This window comes from Amphiura filiformis, unplaced genomic scaffold, assembly GCF_039555335.1.
Source record: "Amphiura filiformis unplaced genomic scaffold, Afil_fr2py scaffold_21, whole genome shotgun sequence".
Taxonomy (NCBI): domain Eukaryota; kingdom Metazoa; phylum Echinodermata; class Ophiuroidea; order Amphilepidida; family Amphiuridae; genus Amphiura; species Amphiura filiformis.
In genome coordinates this window covers 507,488-527,594 of record NW_027305485.1, presented here as the reverse complement: position 1 = coordinate 527,594, position 20,107 = coordinate 507,488, and the positions used below count along the sequence as shown (strand labels likewise).

The following is a 20,107-nucleotide window of genomic DNA, read 5'->3' as shown; positions in this document are numbered from 1 at the left end:
GAAATTCAATTTTTTTTGTCTTCCTTCAAAATATGCAGTTCAAAAATACCTATCTCTACAAAATACTAGTTTCTTTTATATTTTTACATCGTATTGATTTGCTTACTTTAATACTGGAACAAATGTTTGAATCTTTTCAAAAAAATTTGATTAGCGACGTTTCTTGTACAATCATCAAACTTGAAAATGAAAATATGCCATGAATACCAATCTTATCAAAACAAAGTATCTTATGGCATTTATACAATCTAAAATTGCATCAACATTGGTCAGCTGTTATTCGCTGGCGTAGTGCACGTTGGAATATGACCGTTGCTAGGTCAACTGGTTCACGCTCTCTGTGTTACGAACCACTGATCGAAATGATCACAACACAAAGCCTATAGCATATCAAAATTCGGAACAGGTTGATGAGCCCAGGCTTGAACCAGTTACCAGTGGTTACTAACATGCACTACGGCAGCGAATAAACTGACACATAGTTTTGTTGTAGTATTGTGACTTTGCCCAGGTGCAAACTATGTATGAAAACATTTCTTGACCATAAAGCTCAAACATTTGTTCCAGTATAAGTTACCCACATACATAAGATCCATTTTGAATGGAAAAGTCAGTGATACAAAAAAAGTTTTGAACTGTACAACTTAATACCTGGGAAAAGTACAATTGTTTTAATTTCTACTAAAAAATAATTCAAATATTAGGATCATAGAATATTGGTAACTTCTTCGGACTGTACTCGAGACATAACTAACAAAGCATGACATACTATGACAAAATTGAAATGAGTAAGAGTTCAATCGCTGCAAACTTGATGTCAATCATGCCATTTTAAAAGGTGATTGGTCAGTATGTATAAAGAGGTGGGACTACACGTTTCTATCATCACGCCAACCAATCACAACCCACTTTCTATTTGTGTGTAACCTGTGTATGCATAATTTGCTCTTTTTTTAGTTATGCTTAAGTACAAATCCATGCATGAGGTCATAATGAGGTGCGTTCTACAAAATACTTTGGCCTTACATGTCTTTGGGAGGGAGTTCATGGACTATAATCATTCTATAATACAATTCATTTCTACAAAACTAAAAATCACTGCAAATAACAATGGTAGAAGATAAGGCCATTGATATGAAACAAAATACAAACAATACATGGCACGAAAGTTTTCTCTCGCATTCTGTATTTTTTTTTTAATTTAAGGAAGAGTTGGTAAAATTATTGAGAAGTTAAAGTGATTTAAACTAAATTTACTGAATTAAGCTGTATATTGATGGTACTTTTAGGGACAGTGTGAGTTTTGTCGTAATTATACTCAAATAATACTCAATAATCAGCTTTTTGTCCAAAACAAATACGATGCACAGGAATCTAAGAAAAATCAATGAAAAATAACTCAATTGTGACAAAAAATTGTTTTCTGACCCCAAAATGGGCTCTACAAGATTGTTACCTCAGTGCACAGTGGGATACAGCATGACAAGTTGTACCAAGCAACTTGTAATCATTTTTAATTATTCAGTCAAAATTCAGCAATATACACATTAGTCGCCCCAAACTCGACGCCATTATTTCAGTTTGAAGCAACATCAGTACATGGAAAGACGACTTCTTCCACTGCTCGATTAAAAACCTGCCGACGCTACAATTTGTCGACGTAAACAAGATACACTTTTTTCAAAAAGGTGTCAAAAAACTGTTTTTCATATTGCAATAGCCCCAAGAACCAATCAGATAGGTATACACAGATTAGAAATATAATAAGTCATGATTGGCTTCAGGAAGAATACAACTGTATATAAATAGGTTAATCACTTTTCGCCCATTTTAATTTTTTTTAGTGTTTAAAAAAAACCAACAGATATCTAGCTAGAAATATAGTCTAATTATTATTAATCATGCCAATATTAGTCATCCATTTTGTTTTCCCTTTAAGAGTTGCTTTGGCATTCTAGTCTATAATTAGTCTCTCGTTTACAAGACTGTCTCATGACTAATAATTATTAGTATTAGTATTTTTCAAAGAAATAATTGCCCCTTTGGAATTGTTCTGAGCTTTCAAGGTGTGAAACGGTTTCGGAGGTATTTTTTTTCTTGACACGCTATATCCTACAGAAAGTGGCGTATCATGCTTTCCTTTCAAAGAAATGCACTTTGCAAAGAACTTCCATCCATCAGATGCTGAAGATATACCTATTTAATAAACGGAATCATAAATACACTAAAGACGCGTCTGTAATATAATCCGAGTCACAAGAATACTTGCGTGACTCCCCCTTTGCAGCGATGTGAACATATTTGATGCAAATACATTTTGTTCACACCAGAAATAAAGCCATTTTAGGACTACCACAGAAAGAATATAACATTTTGGATTGTCATTAATAGGGACCAATTAGTATATTTTACTCGCTGCATTATATCCCATGTTTGGTTCATCTTAAAGCACAATGCTATCCCGAGCCATTTCCGGATTTATTTCAACTGTGTGGCAAATGCGTAACAGTTCTTTCCTAAATCGCACAACCACTGCAAAGGGGATGATATGATGGTCTTCAGCTCCTTCAAAGCACATTTCAAATCAAGCATTGAAAAAATACCACCACTTCCTCCTAATAATAAATCAGGTACTTGCACATAGACAAGCTAATATATATATGCAGCACAATATTTTGTTATACTTCACTCACTTGTCACAACCACTCTCCTATCTCACAACTTTTGGTTCGAGCCACTGCAATTTCGAGTGGTAGTTACATTGGTACCAAAGAGACGTGAACGTTTTGCTTCAAATTTAAAACCCATGCTTGATTTTCCATCTACTTATTTCGATACTACCATGCAATACATTGCAACTGTTTTATACCTGTTATATACATTTTACTACCTCGCAAACAAAACAATCCGTCTCTTCAGTACCAAACTATTGCAAATGACATGATTGAGGTACACAAACATTTCAGTTTGTTGAGCCGTTTTATGCAGTCTTCCACTGACCTCTCCTTAGAACCATTGTTGTTAGAGCAGAAAGCGGTGACAAGTGTTCACCTTTTTTTTTTCTCTTAATGCACAGGTATAATAATATATACAATATAATAATGGGATAAATATTATCTCTATCATGAGGTTAACAATAATGTTGATATGTGATATCTGTTTTTGGTGCAACTTCAAACACATTTGGTATAAAAGCTACTAAAAATTCCCCACAAAATGTTTTGATCAATTTATCCTTGTGATTGCCCCCTCAGGTAGAATGAGACACAAACCTTCACGGAACGAACGAGATGAAAGAGTATAGCGTGTGGCCCACAAACTAAAGTCCTAATCGCAACCACAGATAATTATTATAAGATCTACAACCACAGAAAGAACGAACAAGTTGAAAGCGTATATCGTGTGGTCCATAAATTATTGTCATAATCGCAACCACAGATTGTAACCAGAGAATGTATCAACTCCTTCCATCATCATATGACCTCTGCATAGAAATTTCAATTATGTGGCCCTTTAAAATTTGTGAGAGCTTTTGCGTCCAATTAATTTCTTTGGTCAAGTTACTTGTGAGTGGAAGTAATTAAAATGATCAACTCACAAGCACTTTGCTGTATTTTGGCACGGCACGGCAGAATAGCTCTCTACCAGAAATTGCAAGTGCCCTGGTTCGATCCCCAGCAGTTTTGCACTTATTATGCTTCGGTATGCCCAAGCTGAATCTTCCATTACACTGCAACACTTTTGTCACTAATTTGCATCAAAATGTACACTTTTTTGTTATTTTAATTTTGCACTGCATGATGGCAGAGTATTATAGGTATCACAGACTACTACAGACTATTTGCAAACAGTCAAGTCTCAGCATCACCCTTTAATGAGGACCGAATGAATGTTCCATGAAGTGCGACATACGAAACTGCTATGTACACTCTATCATGAGGTTAACACGAAGGCAGGCAATGCTAGCGTGATTGTTAGACATGCATGATCGAAAGATCGGCCCTCATGAATATGCGAGAATTCACAGCATACAAAACACAGGGACTTTGGCTGTTTGCGAATAGTCTGTATACATAGCAGTCTGTGATATGTATACTATTCTGTGGTGCATTAATCAGGGCTTGTTCCCCCAAAATGTCTCAATACCTACAAATTCACAATCCCTTCTGTATTAAATTGAATAAAAAAATTGAAATAGAACAATGTTTCTTTCATTCCACGGTCAATCAGAAACTCAGTTCAATAAACACAACATACCATTTTAGATGTGCATTCCATATCCTCCCTGTGGGCGCATTGTCATGGTGGAGTGGCGGGAATGCATGCAAACGTTCAACCACGCTGTGTTCATTCAATTGTCTTTCCAAGTATAATCATATTACCTCATCTCAGTAGCAGTAAATTTAGTAACAATATCATTTGCAGCTCAATTAAGGTTTCTATTTTTGGGAAAGCCGTCTAATATGTATCCTGTAATGTAACATTTCTTGGTACCAGAATTATTTAGTAACATCGTTCTTCCCGAGTTTGGTCCATTTTTTAATCACCCCTCCCAATTTCTATCAACATATTAACAAAAATTGAAACAAAACCTGAGGGGGGAAAATTATGTATACAAAAAGTGCCACAACAATAGATACACATACATTATGAATCATAAAGAAACGAAAAAAAGAAAACGGTCGCTTTCAGCCATAAGGCCCATAATAATATATAAAACAATTATTCCCTACCTATAATTTGACCTAGTTAAACTTATACAAGAAATATACAATGTACATGTTCAGTCAAATCTTTACATGTAAAATTTTTTTTTTTTTTTAAGTATTTCAATATTACTGATATGCATTGTCTGTTTTTTTTCAAATATTACTGCTTCAGTATTGCCCATGTACACCACACAAAAACTGGTCTGAAAATGACAAGGCTGGAATCGTCACACTGGGATGAGTATACAACATCGATACAGAAAAAAAGAGCTTAAAAGTTTTGCGACAATGCCTACTAAAGATGTCATCTAAATGTTGTATCATACTTAGCAGTCGCAGTGTTTATCCCCATGGCCACAACTGCCTTTATAGTGCCCCCGATTGGTTAATTACATGATACAATCATCTGAATAACCAATCAGAATAGAGCTTTTAAGATGTCTTGGCACTTTTAAGCATAATCCTCTTCAGCCCTACTGATCATTCTTAGCATGTCTCTGATTGGCTCAAAACATGATAAAGCCCTCTTTGTAACCAATCGGAACAATTCTCAGAGGTTGATAATTATGACGAAAGTGTAATCAACTGCTGGTAACAATTATGTAAATATAGCCAGTATTTGTCTCTCATTACTATAGTCAGTCTCAAGATGAGAGAAATGCTACGTTGGATTTCACAGTGGCAGATTGGAATCCGTACGTTTACGCGATTATATCGCCTGTGTATGGACAAATCGCTCTTCTTTGTGTGTGAATACGCCCCGCCGGATTAGGTTGGCGACCACGCCTCGAATCTGCCACTGCGAAATCCAATGTGGCGTTACTCTCAACTTGAGACGAGACTATAGCAACTTGCGATAAACTCAAATTCAGTTACTAGCAATATCGACGACACTAGCATACTGCTTACTGATTCGCCAGCATGATCAAGCATTCAGATGTAGTCACAAAAAAACCATTATAAAAAACTGGTGAAATTGTTATAAACTTTTGACAAGAGCGTACTTCATTGATGTTAACAAGGTGGTGCAACGCGTAATTCAATGACTCGACAACAGCCGATCGTGTTGCCAATCAAGAGACGAGAGTGATCAACACAGTGAATACTGTAAAAGTCAATATTTTCGCGATTTTGAAGATTTTGTCAATTGTGCGAGAATTAAATTTCGCGGTTTTGATATTGATACAATAGAAACCTAATGCAAAAGGTTATTTTCGCGAGTTTTTATTTTCGCGATTTTATGTCCACTCACGAAATTCGCGAAAATAAAAACCTCGCGAAAATTTCTACTTTTACAGTATTTGACGGATGTAATAAAGTACGCTCTCATCAATGGTTTTCAGCAATTTAGTATAGTGACCCGATTGTCATCATACAACTATTAAGAAGCATTGGTTGATGCTTCATACATAGCCTCATAATAATCAGACTTCTACAGATGGAATAGAGACAGGGTGCCGGCCATTTGTGACAAAATGGAATTGAAAACATGATCTTAGTGTATGGAATATCACCTGCCAATAAAATGGGTTATTCAAAAAAACAGATACAGCAGAATGCCTTGGAGTTATATGGCACCACTGGCTTGGTAATGGGCTAGTCCAGTTGAAATCCATACTCCCTATGGAAGACATGACCTTAATCTTCCAACACAGGGGGTGTAAAATTCAAACAGGGGTTACCCAAATGAGCCACTCCATTTGAAATCTACACCCCCTGTGTGGGAGATTAAGGTCATGTCTTCCATTGGGTGTGTGTGGATTTCAACTAGAATAGCCCTAGTTTTTTTACCCAATGTTATCCCAGATACAAATCACTCAGAAAAAGAGCTTCAATACAATACAGATTTAAGTACAAACAACAAAGAGAAATGTACAACTAAGAAAAAGGAGGACTGCAGTCCTAAATAGGTCGTCCAAAGATAGAAAACGGCGCATCGGAAACATTCACGATAGTGAACCATTTTTTTATTCCATTTTCAGCCTATTAACAAATTGGCCTCAAATGACCTTTGAAATCAGTATGTGACCTTGGATACCACAAAGGTACCCATAATGCAGCTATGATCTAAGTTTGGTTGAAATGGGATTTGAATGGTTCATATGAGACCAAATTATAACCAAAAGTCTTACATGATGGTATATTACAAGTTGACCTCAAATGACCTTGGACCTCAGTATATGACCTTGAACACCGCAAATACATTAAGGTTCCCATAGTGCAGCTATGACAAAAGTTAGGTTGCAATAGGATTTCATCTGTTCATATGAGACCATCTTACATAATTGTTGACACGCTGACTGACTTGACACATGTATGATTTGTGATGCCACAGGCCTAAGGTCTTTTCCTTCGGACGACCTAAATATAGTGGTGTCTTCTGTTTTATGAGACAAATATTGACAAAGTGAATGTGTGACGTGAGTGTAAAAAAATGTCCAATTCTATACTACAACACTGTGATACAAAGTGACTTCACAAGTGACCAATACACCAAGTATGAACGTTAAGAATATCTCTCTTCTCAAGAAAAAATGTATTACTTTGTGCCACTATATTGCATTCTACATCATATTTCATAGAATTTTTTTTCCTTAAAATACAGCGATATGTTTTGTTGCATGAGTTTCTCTTTCTTCATTTCAAATATTTTGACAATATGTACAGCTGTATGTAATCACAAGGACTTACATGTATATTATTTCGTAAATGATACAGACATGAAAAATGTTTCAAAAACTGCAGTGGAAACATGATTTTTTTTTTATGCAGATGAAAAAGATGAAAGTGAGTAAAACATTGAGGTACCTTGTCTAACCCTTTGTTACAGCCAAGTATTTTTTTCTTCACATTTTCACTCGGATATATTGAAATGCCATTCGTCGCGAGGACCTCATCCATGATGTCACTCACAAGTCGTGATTTGTAATTCAGACGACACTGTCAACTTGCATGACCTGAAGCATGTTTTTTACATGTTGGATAAATTACTTTGTACATCTTTGTAAACATGTGCACAGGATAGTGTGTCTGTGTGTGCAACTGTGTGTAGGATATTCATCACCTTCAGTAAGTTAGGGTAGGCATAAACTGATTAAGCCCCCACACATTTGGTTTGCCCTTTCTTAGAAACGCACCCTCCATGTAGCTCTATTAGGTAAGCGGTTGACGCAGAGTACAAAGAACCTTTTCAGCAGCTGATCGGAAATCAACTGCTCAGTGCCAGAAGTGGGTAAGTGCAATAGCTGCCACATATGCACGTAGCTGCCATGTGTAGATGAGTACAATATACTGTGTGTAAATTTGCCAAATGTTCACAGGGCAGCTATTGCACTTACCCACTTCTGGCACTGAGCAGTGAAATTAGTTAAGCAAGATGCCATGTGCGGTAAACAAAAACACCCAAGCCAACCACACACTGGTGACGGCGCATTCGACAAGCGTGTTTCACGGTATAATTGTTCATGAATACCAATTATGTACCGTGTTGCTCGTACTTGACGCTGCATACTGAATGCCGTGTCCACTGCGAGGTCGAATATGCATCCAAATCGCCAGACACTGATAGGTTGTATATGTTTCTACGGTCACATAATTATCAGTGTTTTTTGTCAAAGTTCTCCTAAAAAGGTCAATATGGTTTTATACGCAGAGCATGGTTTGCTGTGGATCAAGTGGACTTCAGACCTCACTTGCTCACATGTGCTGAATAAGACAACTAGACTCTACACATGACAAACACATAACACTCCGCATCCACCTCTTACCCAAACCTTGTAACTACACTGTTACATCAGCAGTTTGGTAGCGACATCAGAGTGCCCTTATGCAATTTGCACAGCAAAAATGCCAAAAACCGCCCTTGTATGTGTGTATACGCTCTGTAGGATTTGGTTAGTGTGCTCAATTCGATACTGAGACAAGCGAAAAAAAAACACCTACGTCACTACCAAACAAAGGTATTCGTCCATTACACGGTTCTGACATATGCGAGGAGAGCCTCGGTTAATTGAACCAGTCATATAACGTTGTGTAAAGTTACGTAATTCTTCCTTTCATGTCTATTGCCAGTTCGAGGCTCTCCTTGCATATGGAGCACCTACGTCACTACCAAACAAAGGTATTCGCCCATTACACGGATCTGACATATGCGAGGAAAGCCTCGATCCGGCAATTGAACCAGTCATATAACGTTGTGTAAAGTTACGTAATTCTTCCTTTCATGTCTATTGGGTCATTATTTCTCAATTCACCCAATGGGAAACACCTCACCCCCTTCAAATTTGTTCAAAATTGGTATACAGGGTGATTTTGGCTGGCAAAGCTCAAATGTCAAATTTTAGCTTAATCGGACGTACGGTTTTCAAGCTATGACCCGCCCATTTTTGGAAAAAAAAAAAAAAAATGGCGCGCCCATCAATATTATCGCGACCATATCTCCGTAACCGTAGGTCCTACTGAGCTGAAATTGGTGTCATTATTTAGCTAATCTCTCAAAGAATCCAAATCTACTATCATTTAGTATGTAGGAGTAAGAGAAAATTTGTGACCTTTTTTTCTGTACTTTGACCTTGAATTTGACCTTGTTGCCCACTTGACAGCGAGACGAATTTGCGTTGGAATTATACCCCCATATGTTGTCTACAAAATATCAAAAAATTGGAGGGGTAATATTTTTTGTTTTTTTTGCTAGACTTTCACAAAGCAAGCATGCAGGTGAAAACATACGTATTTAATGCATGTACATATAGGCCTATACAATTGGCCTATATTTATAATAGTATCATGTGTACAATATACTGAGCCTACATACAAAATTACAGTTTTTCAACCACATGCTTGCTTTATGAAAGCCTAGCAAGAAAACAAAAAATATTACCCCTCCAATTTTTTGATATTATGTAGACAACATATGGAGGTGTAATTCCAACGCAAATTCGCCTCGCGGTCACGTGGGCAACAAGGTCAAATTCAAGGTCAAAGTACAGAAAAAAAGGTCATATTTTTCTCTTCCTCCTACACACTAAATGATAGTAGATTTGGATTCTTTGAGAGATTAGCTAAAAATGACACCAATTTCAGCTCAGTAGGACCTACGTTACGGAGATATGGTCGCGATAATATTGATGGGCGCCATTTTTCGCAAATAAATCACCAAAATGGGCGGGCATAGCGAAAACCGACGTCCGATTAAGCTAAAATTTGAAATTTGAGCTTTGCCAGCCAAAATCACCCTGTATACCAATTTTGAACAAATTTGAAGGGGGTGAGGTGTAAAATCATATTTTTTTTGGGTGATTTGAGAAATAATGACCCTATTGCCAGTTCGAGGCTCTCCTTGCATATGGAGCACCTACGTCACTACCAAACAAAGGTATTCGTCCATTACACGGTTCTGACATATGCGAGGAGAGCCTCGATCCGGCAATTGAACCAGTCATATAACGTTGTGTAAAGTTACGTAATTCTTCCTTTCATGTCTATTGCCAGTTCGAGGCTCTCCTTGCATATGGTGCAACAGTGCACTGGGTGAATACCTTGCAAGTTTGCCTACCACTTGCTTTCCATGAGCTCATCAGCGACTGCCTTATAGAAAACAACTTGGGCTCTTTTTTTAAATGGAAAGTAAAGGTGCTGTAACTATTTGACCTAAAATGATATGGTGTTTCCCCCAAGAACCATCTTTTCCATCAGAAAGTATAATGCATGTACATAAATACCATGCTATACCAGTGGCTAGGTTTGTGGTGCTGAACATTGAGGTAGACGTCTCAGGCAAAATACATGACTCGCAGAGTGTCGGCGTGCACCTTGACAGCCCGCATCATGTCTTCAAAGCTGCGTCCGCCACTGGAGCCTGAGTGGTGGCTTCCTTCTCCACTGTGATGGTACAAAAAAAATTTGGAAAGAAGAAAATGAGAAAACAAGCGGAGAAGTTAGCGATAAATACACTGGAGAATAATTTAATCAATCCATACACCACCTATGGAAGACATGACAATCTTCCACACAGAGGGTGTAAATTTCAAAAGCAATTACCTGGTGACTCCATTTGAAATCTACACCCCCTGTGGGAGATTAAGATCATGTCTTCCATAGGGGTGCATGGATTTAAACTGGAACAGCCCAATTACCCTTAATCACCAAATAATCAAATAAAACACAATCAAAATAGAAATAACTGTCAAATTGATATTGAAATTAAATCCATTACAATAATAAATATAAAAACACCATGTGCAACAAAAATAATGGTGCCTTCAAATTAAGCGTACATTCTATCGTGAGACTAGCTAATGAAGTGATGGTGCCTGACTTGAAGCTTTTTCAACTGACCTTTTCGGTAAATCCCATAAGCCTTTGTGAGTAGACCTGAGATGTTGACATCAAGCCGATGTGCGCATCATTACTGCGCACTTCACGGCTTTGAGATGCGCATTAGCGATGTTCACTAAACGAAGCGTGATGTCAAATGACAACATCTCAGGTCTATTCGCAAAGGTTTATGGGATTTACCGAAAAGATAAATCCTGCGTCTTCATAATGCACGGTTCTTGAGTTAGAACTTTTCTATGTGTGTTTGTTTTGTTTCCATATTTGTTTGTTTGCCTTCCTCGGATTATATATACATCAAATCACACACCATGACTTCTGACGTAAATTTGCTATGTTATGCAAGAGAACTGTGGTGGAGTCTACAAAATTCAAATGAATCAGTTTGGAAATATGTTAAGATATCCACATCCCCACTATAAACGGTAAAGAAGAGAGTGTTAATAAAGATCAATTTGCCCATGACTACTACACTATGCTAGCTGAAGAAATAGAAACAGGCGACAGTTGACCTGGAGGTCAAATACTGACAGCGCTACCAACATTGTAAGTGATTAAAAATACATTTTATTAAGTATTATGTGGATGCCCTCAATGCTGGTCTTGGACTCTGCCTTTAATTCAGATCATTTGTCTGACTTTTTGACTTGCCCAAATAATAATAAGCAATGGAACAAGCATTTCACAAAGCAGAATCTACATAGAGTTTAGCAAAGCTTTTGAACTGGGCATACTACAAAGAATCATATCAACATCGTAAACAAAAAAAATAACCAATCTGTTATTTTCTGCTGTGTTGTCTGTCATGTTGTACTGAAACAACAACTCACTAATGCCCATTTACTTTTTCCACAAACCTCAACTTTTTCCATGTTGGCAACGTATCAATACATTGACAATATGAAATTTAGTTCAGCCATGCTTGTATGCTACATGGAATGTATGGCGTAATACAATCTGACCAGACACAAGGCAGCCATCATCAAATTGAGATACAGGGCAAAAATAGCTGCATCTTTGGCCTGCCTGGATCAGATCGTGTCACATATCGTCGTCTGCTACACATACTGTAAAATCTCAAAAGGCTGCCTTCTGTGATATTTTTTTAATATTGTCATCTAATTGCAATGTGATGCACTGTAAAATTAACTTATAAATTAATTTCGAGGTATTATCACAATATTACAATCTCATGTCCATTCATAAAAGAAAGAAGCATGCGGAGTGTAAAATAACAATATGAAATACAACGATGATAATAAAAATCACACAAGGCAGCCTTTTGAAAATAGTATGTGATGCAGGCCACGATATGTTTCTGTTCCTCCCTCCCTCCCTGACCACCAGTAAGCATTAAGGCATTGAGATGAGCCACATGAATGCACACAATGAGTAATTGCTTGCTTGTTTGCTTGCTTGCTTGCTTGCTTGCTTGGATGATTGGTTAGCTTAAAAAAAACACATCAGAAATCAGAAATACAACTGGTACACAAACACAGGTGAAAGTATTTGATCAATTAATTGTGCTGCAAACTTGGTAAGGTTCATCATTAGAAATCTGTGATTTGATGAATGCACCATGCTATCTAATTATCTCATACCCAATGTCGAATACCTGAAGACCTCTGGTAAATCTAAAGAATAAAGGCCTTATCAGGCTAATTGTTGACTGCATTTTGATGCAATGACGGTTGTGAATTTGAGATACAAGTGCAACTCGAAATACTGACCTACTCCCATGCAAACTGCCTCAATACTTAGTCATGAGGAATATAGTATGACCACTTGCTAATAAATGAAACATCCTATTTGCTCTTTACCACCAATCAATCTATAAGGTACTGTAACGATTATTTTAAGGGGCCAATTCAGTGTAATCTTAGAAACTATATTTCATATTTGTATGGTAAAATAAAGCGTGTGTGCGCAATATATCCTTACTGTTGCCTATCAAGACTTTGAGCAATCCTAAGAGTTTGTATTTTGCAAATGATAAAATACAATGTCTGACGGATACAAAACTGTTCATGATTGACCCTAGATGCCACAAGTTGTTAACAAGAATGCTAACAACAGTGGAGACAGGTATCAGATGTGTTGCACTCATCTCCGAGACTGTCTCTCTGAGTATAACATGATTTGGTGGTATAAATGCCTGCAAGGAATGTCACTCAATGTGATGGCCAGGATCCGATGCAACCGCTCAACTTTGTGTCAGGCCAATAGATCAAAAGCTTGATTGACAGCTGTGGCCTGATCAACTCGGTACACACAAGACTATTCTGTTTGAGTACAGCCTTCATTTATAAACTCTTAATACACACCTATGACGTCGCGCTATTGTTTTACCGCTCCATTATTTTCCACGAATGGAGCGATGATTACAATAACACGCCATTCGTAAATGCCTTTCTCTTTTTTCTGAAAAGCAAATACTTTTCAGGGAAAAGTACTGGCATTCTGAATGTAGCGTTAATAACAATTGCACTTTCGAAAAGCATGTATTTGCGTAAAGTGCAGTATTGTTATCATCACTTCATTCATGCAAAACAATGATACGAAAAACAACAAAACTATGATTTTCATTAATACAATAAATTAAGGAAGCGGATAGCAACATTTGCACATTATTGTTATGGGACATGAGAGCACATCAGACATATCGAATTACATGCTGAATACGAGGATTGTCCTTCTGATATAAAAAAAATAATAATTTTGATTTTGTGAAATTCGTGATATAATACAAATTTTATGGCAAATTATTAAAATGTCATATTTTTAGTAAACTTTATAAATCTAATAAATGATATGTAATGAAACTGTAGGCCTATGTAGCTGGGATGAAAAGCGAATTGAAAATTTTGACCTTTCATATTGAACATAAACATTTTTTCCAAAAAGACCTACATTTTTTAGTGTTTTGAGGAAAAAATCTATATCTTTAATAATGAAGGTCAAAATTTTCATATGATGGACAGCTGTTCATCCCAACTTCATAATCATTAGGTGCATATCGTTAGATTTATACAATTTACTTTTTTACAATTTACAATTTTTAATAATTTGCCATAAAATGTGTAATGTATATATCGCGAATTTAATAAAAATCAGAATTATTTGATATCAGAAGGACATTCCTCGTGTTCAAAATCCAATTTGATGTGTCTGATTTGCTCTCAGGTCCCACAAAAAAATATATATATAGGCCTACACGTGAAAACGTCGCTATCCGAGCCCTTAAACATAAATTTACAATGCAATCTGTGAAAAGTAAGGCAAGATCAAAACGGGTAGGTTAAAAGTTGTATATACTTATTATGCAAGATGTGTTTTTACCCTCACTTTGGAAAATGCTTATTTAGGCTTCACTTAGTATAAGCCCGTAACTTTAAATTATTTGGACCTTTCTTTCTACGCTTACTGTTTTTTATATCATTTTTTTGTTCTTTATATTTTTATACGTTTTCAGTGGCTTGGGACCAACGTTTAATTTGTTACATTTTGGGCAACATTGCTACTTAGGCCTATGTATCTGTTTATTTTTAAATCGTTTGCTTTGGGCATGTTTAATAATGATAAAAGCCACAGTAGGTCTATTTTCGGTATAATTTTTATTTCACTTTAGTACATCTGATGTTTCATCTGATAGTATTTTGGCATGTTTGAATATTTACTTACATCGATCAGTAGGCCTATCCGATAATTAAATATTATAATGTTAGGGACGCTCCAGTTGATTTCGGGAGGGGGACTGGAAGTTGAGCTTTTATTTCGCGTATAGGAAGCGGCGAAGTTTGTTTGTTGTTGTTGTTTTGCACTTGAAGTTCAGGGACATAATAGGCCTAGGTAAAAAGGGTTGCAATAGGGCCAACCAAATACAACAAAGTTTACACATTTAAAATATTCGTACCTTACTTGCTTAAAGTAGAATCATACCTGATTTAGGTCCTTCCTGCGTAATCAACGATATATATCCTCGGAATGATTCCATCACAAAATTATAATTACTAGTATCCAAGATAAATAAATAGTGTCCATAATTGCAAGGTTGTCCAAAATCGAACACTCGATTCATAGAGAAGAGTATTATTGCTCAGGTATAGCGGCAGGTCTGGCTTTCTTGAGGTACAAAACTGCAATGATCTGCATTTAACTATTTCATATTAACCTATGACCATTTTGCCAATTTTCTTTATTATGCAAAATAGCGACCCAAACGCAACTACTTCAATCATGTCAATAGTTAACACATTAGAAGTGGGCATAAAGAACTATTGATTGTACTTCTAATCACTTTAATGATTTTACGAATCTACGTTTATTCAATTTGGGTAACAAACATTTTAGATCTTTATAATTCAAGAACGTGGTTACGGATGATTTAAACTAAACACCTGGATCGTGATATGATGGGTAATTCTATAGAAATTTTACATAAAGCTGAGTCCGTGTATTTTTCACCCGCACCTAGTACGATCATTCTATTAGTGTATTTGATAGTGTATTCAGTGTGAGCAATTGATCAATTTGTAAAGAGCACCAAATTTCAATAACACTCCATTCGTGGAAAATAATGGAGCGGTAAAACAATAGCGCGACGTCATAAGTGTGTATTAAGTCGGTTAATGGTCATGATTAGAGCGTGAGTGGCTAAGAATGGCCTAGGGCCTTCGGCCCACGGCCATTCTTAGCCACTCACGTTCTAATCCTTGGCCATTATCCTATACATAATCTCAATGCAATATGACATCACCCATGACAGAGTCATCCTCATTTGAAATCAAATTCTGTCTTGCACAAGAAAATTTCAACATCATAATTACAATGAAACAGGTGGTAGGTTGTGGACTCGATCTAGAGACTTGTCCCTCTGTCATAGTAGAACTGTCACCCAACGTGACTGCTAAGTCAATTGTTATACTATTCCAGTCGATTCACTGCATCGAGTCTATACCAGCAGGCATTCATTACAAAATGTCATGGGCTGGTTGTAACACTATGTAAATCTTACCGCACTAGTGTACTCTCAGGTGCAGGACTATCAATAAACTTAATATTTATGGATCCTTTATCCATGAATCTACTGTTAGATCATACCACTGCACTAACACCCTCTATTGCTCTACCAAGCCAGACTACTTCTTTCAACTAATAATCTACCGCTAGATGCTTAAAGGCCCATAGGTTTGACCAGGCAAACTGTTCAAGGCAACCATCTATGGGGCAACCCACCACATATCTGAGGGATTAAAAAATGATTACAAGGGTTAAACATGTCTACACATTATTGACAAGCCACAAGGTTACTGCACAGTCACATATTCAGATTCTCTGTTCAATGGGTCTATAGTATGAATTTCATCTCGAGCTCTATGATCAATTTCATGATGAAATTGATGATATAGTATAAAATGTTGATGATTTTAGGTTGTTTTTTTTAATTCTACTCAATGGGGAAATTATATTTCTCTATGGTTCAGTTCTAAAAATGAAAAGTTGACATACAAAATGTCTCAATAAGATCACTCTGACCATCTATGCTCTGACACTTTCTGTTTGACTGTATATGGCCTACATTAATTTTGTTTATCTTGAGAGTGATATGTCCTTGCATGTGCCCTCAAACAGTATGTTACCCAATTAAGTAGGCTTAAAATATGATCAAGTCAATTTTCACCTCTTACCACTTAACTTTACACAGCTCCCAACTTAATATGTTTTCCAGATATTTAGAGCGGCCTTTAATGTCATACTTAAACTAAAGACAATATTTAAAAAGATTATGCTCGGCTAATAACATTACTGGCCTACACACAGTTCAAACTGAAAGCACAGGCCTGCAACTGTTATTTGCATTGATTCACACTTTTGCTGCAAAATTTTCATTCCATGCTTTATTTAAAACCAAGTCTAGACCTTATGTGTACTTTTTACCATTGCTAAATACTTTTAGGTCTATTCCGTGAAAATTTGGGGGGGTGCTTTGGAACTTGCCCTTAGGCCCCTCTGAAGTATTTTACGCCCTTTCATGCATGATGAACATTATCTGGGGCAAAATGAACACGACGGTCTATTCCACTTGAAATCTACACGCCTCCCATGGAAGACATGACCTTAATCTCCCACATAGGGGTGTGGATTTCAAATGGAGTCACCCATTCAGGCAACCCAATTTGAAATTCACACTCCATGTGTGGGAGATTTAAGGTCATGTCTTCCATAGGGGGTGTATGGATTTCAACTGAATAGCCCAATATAGCATAATTATGGGTGTGAGTGACCTCTATTTTTTGATCAAAAAAGAGGAAAAGTGAGGAAAAGCACTGAAATGTGCTCAAAATGGGCTGAAAATGAAAGAAAAAGCTAAACGTTTGCCTCAAAGAATTTCCAAAGAGGAATTCAGCTGAAAAGAGGAGATTTCACACCCCTGCATAATCTTTCCATATCTTTGACAGCCACATTAAACCTCTGTAATCTGGTCCCAAAGGTCAAAATAGCAAAAACTGTACATCAGTTCTTGAAATTATGCTTGAAGACAGTCACAAGCAAACACAAACCTCTATGTTGTATCCAGTTGCCTACTACTATACATATACACACACAGCTAGAGAGATAAGCTATAAAAACAACAACCCACAGCACATGGGGACACATAACTATCACCAGGGGGTTAGTACTAGCGCTAGCTGACCATTTACCGAAGTTTCACGGTTAGTATTCTTATATAACTAAGAATTTGGCGAAATGACCAATGTGAACTCATCGTTGAGAAGTCCCTGCTATAGTTTGTTCAGCTTAAAATTGGCACAAAAATGGAGACTCATCATGTATTGATACAGAATGGGGTGCACACACTTGGGCGTGGCACTTACGCTAGTTGTGCGTTGCGTAATGCGCGACAGGTGTGACTGTAAGCTGTGACTCTATTGATGTGTGCAGTAACAAAAACCCAAACCATTTTCGCCAATTATAAGTCAAACAAGTTATACTGGTATGCATTATTTATGCACTGAATGAGTACATCAGTTGCAAGGAACAAGGAGATTCAAATTAGCAGTGGGTTGCGGGCCTGCGGCGGGGAAAAAACTGCAAGAAAGACATGCTGAGCCATGGCTACGACAAGAGGGACCGTTTCAAATACCTAGCTACAATCCTTTTCTGAAAACAATGGTTTATCTGATGCTGCTTGCTCATGTACTTTTCAAAAAAAAGAAGAAATATCTGTCCACAAGTTGCCCAAACCAGTGTGGTATAGAGCAATGGAATTAGGTAAACACAGCAACTTAACAACCACCAGCTTGCTCTTGGTCACAGCTAATTCAGTGTTTAAAATATAATTTTTTAATCAGAATTAGCAAGGAAATAAATGATAAGCTGAAAATCCCTTTCCATAACAAAGCAATTTCATCTAAACAGGTTTTTACAATGTTGGTAATGTTAAAAGCACTGAAGCATTGAAATGAATGGGTACACAGCACACCTATCCGCTACTTTTTTGTTGCCACAAATTTCAAAAAAGTAAATTGACTCTGGCCGATATGATATTGACAATGACCTTTCCTCCTTACCCAGTTTATCTATTAAAATAAACCAAGGTTGATTTGATTAGCTGGAAACAAAACACAGTTCACTATTTACACTAAGCCTAAAGAGCACACAGCATTTTCGCACACACCACAAACCCTTAGTGGTAGTGCACATCAATTTTATCTTTCAAAGAACACAGTTACACAAGCCACACTTTGCCCAAACAGAATACCAAATTGAAATATGAATTGGGCATAGATATTCCATGAAATCAACAGAGACAAGGGACTGGTATATCGATATGCTTGAGCGAACTGCATACAACCGTTACACTGTTCAATAGCCTTGTGATGTGGCAGGGAATTTTTAAAGCACGGGCCCTGAACAAAATATGATGCGCGCATATACTGCCAGGCAAAAAACAGTGGAAATTGTGATGATGTGCACATATCCTGCCAGGCAATAATGTCACAAGTCGTGTTTTTGAGCCACAAATATTTTGGGTGGCCATATAGAATACAACTACCTCCTGCATGCTTTTCAGTGTACAAAGGTGTCGATCCTCCCAAAAAAGCTTTCCCAATGTTACAACGACAATCCTAACATCGCAACAGCTAGAGTACCGGGAAGCATTTATTTTTTTCCTTCCTAACCGGATAGTGCATTGACGGTCGGTTAAATGTGAAACATGTAAACATAGACACCATTATTGGAAACCTTTGCATATTTCAAGATATCTCTACCAAAACCACCCTATTACTTCATTGTATAACATATTAACACTGCCTGTGTGCAAAACCTATAGACCAACAAAAATCTGTGCAAATGTAACCTTTTCTCATGGCTGTACAGGGATATAAAGGGCAATACCACAATAAAAGCACAACATATATACATTGTTTTAACCCCATGAGGACTACTCCTTTTCTTACAACGCTTCTGATTGGTTAAATAAGTGATACATTCAACTGAGTGACCAATTAAAATACAGCTTCTAAATATTCAAGCTCAAGCCTTACCAACATTCTTACCATGTTGCTGATTGGCTCTATAAATCATAAGTGTTCTTGTAACCAATCAGCAGGTAGTACTCATGGGGAGGAGCCTCTTTAGCCCTACCAGAGCTACCACCATTCTTACCATGTTGCTGATTGGCTCTAAAAATCATACTAGTTTTCTTGTAACCAATCAGCAGGTAGTACTCGTGGGGTTAAACATCTTCAGCCCTACCACCATTCTTACCATGTTGCTGATTGGCTCTATAAATCATAATAGTCTAATTGTATCCAATCAGGTGGTAGTACTCATGGTCATGGGGTCAAACAAAAATTTACAAGCTGAGGGTGAGAATAACTCTCTAAATCATAAAATCTGGGAGCAAATAATATATATAAAAATTCCAATGCACTGAGGAAGTCACCACATTTATTGGCCTATCTAAAACAGCACACAATGATCACTTCGTTCTAAACTATCGCAAGAAATTCAAATCTACAGCACAAACAACACAGCAAGCTAAATAAAAAAGAACATCT

General features: G+C 37.0%; 1 protein-coding gene across 1 annotated transcript in view; it reads right to left on the bottom strand.

The window, feature by feature from the left end:
• Positions 1-10,029: 10,029 nt before the first annotated feature.
• LOC140143368 (protein argonaute-2-like) overlaps positions 10,030-20,107 on the bottom strand; it is a 38,816-nt gene continuing 28,738 nt past the window's right edge. The window contains 1 exon segment of the mRNA XM_072165223.1: positions 10,030-10,589. Coding sequence (XP_072021324.1) covers positions 10,481-10,589 — 109 coding nt within the window. The 3' untranslated portion in view covers positions 10,030-10,480.